This window comes from Chenopodium quinoa, unplaced genomic scaffold, assembly GCF_001683475.1.
Source record: "Chenopodium quinoa cultivar QQ74 unplaced genomic scaffold, ASM168347v1, whole genome shotgun sequence".
Classification (NCBI taxonomy): domain Eukaryota; kingdom Viridiplantae; phylum Streptophyta; class Magnoliopsida; order Caryophyllales; family Amaranthaceae; genus Chenopodium; species Chenopodium quinoa.
In genome coordinates, this window is record NW_018744100.1 from 24485 (window position 1) to 30752 (window position 6268).

Sequence of the window (6268 nt, forward strand, 5' to 3'; positions counted from 1 at the left end):
CAAGAATTACAATCATTGTTTAAAGCTCTTTTATAAAAGTGTAAGGAAAAGATCAGAACTACTCCGTAAGACATTTTACTAGTGAGACATTGTTTTGTCCATTTGAAGTGTTTGGTATTACTCTTTCCATTTTGAAATACTACGTACTACATAATACGGAGTATATACCTTTTCGAAACACAAACAAGATAAGAAATTTTCCATTTTATTTCATTTTGTTTATTTTCACCTTAGCCTAGAGGTAAACAACAATGTGCCGAATCGTGCTTTAGGGGGTGGGGTGGGGGTGGAACAATTAAGGATTGGGCCAAAATGGCCGGGCCTAAAAATCAATACTTAGGTTTAAAATCACATGGTTGGAGTCCAATTTCATTTTAACCAAATTTTAGGCCAAAAGTTGGGGCCCAGACCAAAAACCATGCTTGAACGTTCACCCAATACTTTTTCGAGATGATGAGCATGATGGACTCTAGTCAAGCTTATAGAGATCACCTCCACGGCTACGTCATCAACCAAAAGCTTAAGCTGATGGTTGAGCCTAAGAAATATGTTTTATACTTTATCAAATATTTTATATCATTTTTATTTACATGAAAATGTAAATTAAGAATAGTGACATACTACCTCAATTTCTTATTATTTACATCAAAGGAACATGTCTCACAAAAAATACCCCTTCATTGCAAACAATAAAAAAAATCAGGTAACATAAAATTCGATTCGAAATCTCCAATACTTTATAAATTTACCAAATTTACTAATTAACCTCATGCATATTTCAACACTCCAACTTTAAACCTTTTTTTAACATAACAATCTCCACACGCTACTTTAATATGGACACTAAGGGGCACATGCATAACCCCCTAAATTAGGCCCGTATCCTCCTTGACTACTTACTTTTTAAGTTAACAAAAGTCAAATTAAAGCAAATTGGTTGTTTTAACATCAAGAAACGACCTTAACTCGTTTATAGCAACGAGAAACAAGCTCTTATTTCATTTTATAACTTCCAATCACATTTTCAAACTCAGTTTTTCATCCTATAACCCCAATTATAAAGTTTATAACAACCCTCAAAAACCAAGAATATTCACATTTTTTCAATATGAAACCATCGATAATTACAAATAATGTTACACCAAAGCAAAGTAATGGTAAAAGATTTATCATTTCTTGTTTCTTCATCATTTGTTTTCTTTGTACTTTAGCTTCAATCAATGAAATTAGATACGAGAGCTTGTTAAATCTAAGCAAATGTGCTTTCTCTAGAGCGCCTTCTCTTCTTTCTAACTCGTCGTCATTGGATTCATTTCCGCTTTCTTTACGTACAATCAAGTCATCTCCTTCGGATGATGAGATTCGAGTTCTTGTAGGGATTTTAACGTTACCGGATCAATATCACAAGCGACATTTCCTAAGGATGATCTACGGAACGCAATCGCCGGAGGGTGCTAGAGTAGATTTGAAGTTTGTGTTTTGCAACTTAACAAAGGAAGATCAAAAAGTGCTTGTTGCCCTAGAGATTATGCGTTATAATGATATTATCATCCTTAATTGTTCGGAAAACATGAATAAGGGTAAGACTTACACTTATTTTTCAAGTCTCCCTAATATATTTAATAACAATGAGGGTCCATACCCTCCTTACCATTATGTTTTAAAAACCGACGACGACACGTATTTTAGGTTGGATAATTTGGTCAAGTCTTTAAGGCCTTTGCCTAGGGAGGACTTGTACTATGGATATGTTATCCCGTGTCCTAGTATGGACCCGTTTGTTAATTATATGTCCGGAATGGGATATTTGGTATCATGGGACATAGCGGAATGGATCAAGGAATCAGATATTCCGAAAGCCCATCTGGAGGGTCCGGAAGATAAAATATTTGGAGACTGGATGCGAAATGGGCATCGTGGTAAGAACCGATTTAATGCTAAGTGGTCGATGTACAATTACCCGGAGCCTCGCACGGGGTGTACCCATGAACTATGGCCGGATACAATTGCTGTTCATCTTTTGAAGACACAAGAGAAGTGGATCAAGACATTGGAATATTTCAATGCTACCAAGAATCTCAAGCCATCTAAAATGTATCATATACCTTAAGATGGATTTTTTTTTTAAAACTATGATTTTGGTCATTCTTTTCATTTATTTCTGCCCATTTGTTGATGTAGCAACCCTTTGAGTATATTTTGATAACTATACATAAATTTTTATTACAATTTTGAGATGATAACTTTTGTACTTCTATTTACAGAGCCCTTAAGATAATAAAATGAAGGATTTAATTTAAGAGTCTCTTAAATTTAAGATAGTAGTTACTATGTAAAATTGTCTACAACCTCAGTATACTCAAATTTTATAGACGACATATCCTGTGTATATTAACAAGAGTAGTAGAGTATATACAATCATAGCGTTAATTAAGTTCATTCTTGATAATAATAAATGTTTAGCTATATTAATTGCAAATTTGCAATTGATTGTCAAACTTAATAAATCGTTGAATCAAGACGAAAACAAAAATGAATAAAATAATGAGCTTGCTTTAAGTTGTGACTTAAGAGGACTTTTGCGTTAGTGCTAACGTAACAAACTCAACGACGGTGGTAAGGTGTCAAACCATATGGTGAGGGTGGATGCAGGCCTAAAACGTGACAAGTTGCAGATTATAATGCAAGTTTCACATGAATTGTCATGCTTAAGTTTTACTATAACCTTATACAAAGGTGAGGTTAAGGGGCGGGTTGGGAGCGAATGCATCCCCCAACTGCGGAACCGGAATTTTTTAATAAGGGGGCTAAGCGTAATATATGTAGTAATATGTCTCGTATAAAAATAATATGGAGTATATTGAAATATGAAGAAAAAAAAATGAGACCAAAAAAATATATGTTAGGGAGAAGGTTTGAATTTAGAGCTAGAAAAAGATCTCCATATTTTCACCGAAGACCAACTCATCTATATTACAACTAACATAAATTAATGCAATATTTATTAGATAACTTAAACCAAGGGGGAGGCCAAGGCCCACCCAGCCCCCCTGGTTCCGCCCCTGCCCAACTCTCCCTAAAATTTTTATCCTCATCCCTGTCTCGTTAAAATTTTAAATTTATCATCGCTTTATTACTCACCGAGGTCCACATATTCGTTTCTTGAGAGAGATTGTTATATACACCTGGGTGCACCGTACACTCAACTAACTCAAGGTTAGTTTTTGCTCTTCATTTGATGATTAAATAAAAAAAAATGAAAACGAAATACTTATGGGTGTACAGTGCACCCGGGTGTATATAACAAATTCCAATTTCTTGACACGTTTTAGGTCTGCATATGCACATGATGTGTGTACGAAATTTATATAGAAAATGTAGACCAATGTAAAACCTTCAGTTTTATATTATTTACAATGATTAAACGCTTTATAGTTTATTCTCACACTTTATGTCAAAATGTTACACTGATATGAAAAGGAGGTAGAATAAGCAATTTTATGGAAAATATAGGCATTAATACCAATAGTATCTTGGCCCAATCGGCCTAACTTGACAAATTTAGTTGGAATCAGGCAAAAAACATTGGGCTTTGTTAGATTTTTGGCAATATTATGTGTTTGCAAAAGGCTATTTTGGCGTTACGGCTAAGTGCAATCTAGATTGGCCCAAATTTCTTGGGTTGGTTGGAAAAAGTTCTTCCTAATTTGGGCGATGCCGAATTTTTAATCATGTTGTAAATTGTAAATCGAACTTGGAGTAACAATTCTTAATCCTTGAACTATTTTTGTTGAAATAGTTTTTTACAAACTTATTTTACCGGAATCCATTTGAGTTGTAAGTTACACCTAGTGATCTAGATGAGTTGAATTTGCTCAAGGGTTTTTGCTGGGGATATTTATGGGGATCATGCAGTGTCTTGTGCTGGGATGGTGGGTATTAAACAAGCACAACGTTGTTCGTGATACCCTTGTTGATATTTGTTTCCGCTCTGGGATTTCTGCAAGGAAGGAGGTCAAAGTTGGGTTGACTGGAGGGAACGACGGGGCTCTTCGGCCAACAGATGTGTTGCTTTACTCCTGGGATAGAGGCCTAGATGTATGTGTTGACTTGACGGGGTCCTTCTCCATTGACTCAATCTGGGTTGTCTGACTTCGTTCCTGGTCGTGTTGTGGCGGCTGCGGCTCAGCGGAAGCGAGACAAGTATGGGGCGCGTTGCAGGGCTATTGGCTATGATTTTCTCCCTTTCTCCTTTTCTTCATTGGGGGAATTAGAGAAAGATGTTGTTGCATTGCTGAAGTGGGTTCAGGCGTTCGCTAGGACTCAGGATATTGGTGCTCGTGCGGCTGCTCACATCTTTAACAGGATTGGGTTCGCTATAGCTAGAGGGGGTGGGGGCCCAGATTGTATCTCGGCTTCCCACTAATTTCTTGTAAATCGTTTGACTTTGTAGGTGTTTATTATAATAATAATAATAATAATAATAATAATAATTAATTAATTAACTCTTTAAATATCAGTAGACCACCCGGCACAGTTCCCTAGGAACAGTAGGACAGTGCGCGGACGGTACTACCCTTCGTCTGGGGTTTGTTTCACAGTTTTGCCACCGCCATTCTTGTTGTTCTTGCTTTCCATTTTTCCCTCACCATCACTCATTTGCTTCACTCTCTTTCTCTCTCTTCTTCTATTTTGGTTTTTACTGTTGATTCTCTCTCTGTACTTGCTTCTTCTTTCAATTTGGTTTTCTTCTCTTTGTTCGCCATTGAAGCTTTCAATTTGGTTTTCTTCTCTTTGTTCGCCATTGAAGCTTATATTAGGTGATTTAGTGTGTTTTTTTCTTTCTCTTCGTTTATTTTGAATTTTAATTTTGGGTTTTTTTTTTTCGTAATTGCTTGCCTTTTCTTTTAATTTTGGTATTCTTCTTTTTGTTCGTCATTGAAGTTTAGATGAGGCGATTTAGTGTATATATATATATTTGTTTACTTATTATTTGAGTTTTGAATTTTACTGGTTTCAATTCTTTTTCTTTGATAATGCAAAATTAGCTTAAAACATCCCCCACCCGCGAAATCCCCTTTTCCTTCCCGATCCAAGCCCGGAAATGATTAACGAGTGTGTTTAAATCATTTGAATTTTACTGATTTGGGTTTATATTTTACTGGTTTCACTCATATGAATACATGCATCTCCTAATCCACTATCATTAATATGTACAGTTACCCCTGATTACTCTTTGAATTTAACTGATTCCGATTGTTTCTTTCAGGGTTATTTTGCGGTATTCCTGGAGAAATTCACTCGGGTTTGAAGGTGTCAGTGAGTTGGGTGTATCTGTTGTGAAGGTACTAATTCTGAATTCATAATTGATTAACTCTATTCAAGTTCAAATTAAATCAAATCAAATCAATTTTAGGTTTTCTTTTTACATTTGGTTGAGGTAATTTAGATTAAAAAGTGTAATATCATATAAGAACATGCAATTGATGTTGGAGGTCTGACAGGGGAGGATGAGGTTTAACAATGGCGATAATTAGATTTTTTGGCTGCTGTTTGCAGTTTTGCATGCTTGAGATTTGTGCCGAAATGAGGAAATATAAGATTGTTGCAACTGAGGTTTATGACTAATAAAATTCAATTAGATTATTTCGTTAGATGAAGTAAAACAGAAATTTTACACCTACTATAATTTCCAGAATTTTGCATATTAATTTAAATTATGTGTGAAAAATTAATCTCTGTTTTAATATGTGATAATTCAGTTTTTACACCTATTATAATTTCCAGAATTTTGCATGTGGGAGAAGTTCAGGGAATTCCACTTCTGGAGCTGATTCTACCGAATCTAAGGAAAAAGGGAGAGGTAAATAATCAGTTCTTTACTCATTGATGTTATGCAGTAAACTGATTTAAGGGGAACTAGGGGAGGGGCTCTTTTGGCAGTATCTTTATATGTTAGTTATGAGTAGCTTGGGATTTGGAAATTAATTAGATATAATTAGGGAATAAATTCTATGTATAGAGAAGATTATGGAGAGGGAAAGGATGTCAATCTTGATGATAGTTTTTTTTTAGCATTTATGTTGCTTATTGGTTGAGAATGGAGCCTTTTGATAGCTTGAATATCCTTCATTTTGCTGCAATTACAGATTATTAATCAAATTGCCTTTTTTTTTTTTTACCTTTTTTTTGCCGTTTTTGATGTTGAAACTATTTAATTTATAACATGTTGTACACGTGTAGCTATTTTATATGAATCTCTGTTTAG

The 6268-nt window shown here is 35.0% G+C and overlaps 1 protein-coding gene and 1 long non-coding RNA gene across 2 annotated transcripts; both read left to right on the forward strand.

Annotated features, from left to right (window-relative positions):
• Window positions 1–995: 995 nt before the first annotated feature.
• Window positions 996–2263, forward strand: LOC110692367 (hydroxyproline O-galactosyltransferase GALT3-like). Its single transcript, XM_021869372.1, has one exon. It carries the CDS (start codon window positions 1109–1111, stop codon window positions 2108–2110), a length of 1002 nt encoding a protein of 333 aa, XP_021725064.1. The 5' UTR covers window positions 996–1108; the 3' UTR covers window positions 2111–2263.
• A 2305-nt stretch (window positions 2264–4568) lies between these two features.
• LOC110692242 lies at window positions 4569–5708 on the forward strand. Its single transcript, XR_002505437.1, has 3 exons — window positions 4569–4820; window positions 5270–5345; window positions 5697–5708. It is a non-coding gene; the product is annotated as an uncharacterized LOC110692242 (long non-coding RNA).
• Window positions 5709–6268: the final 560 nt, after the last annotated feature.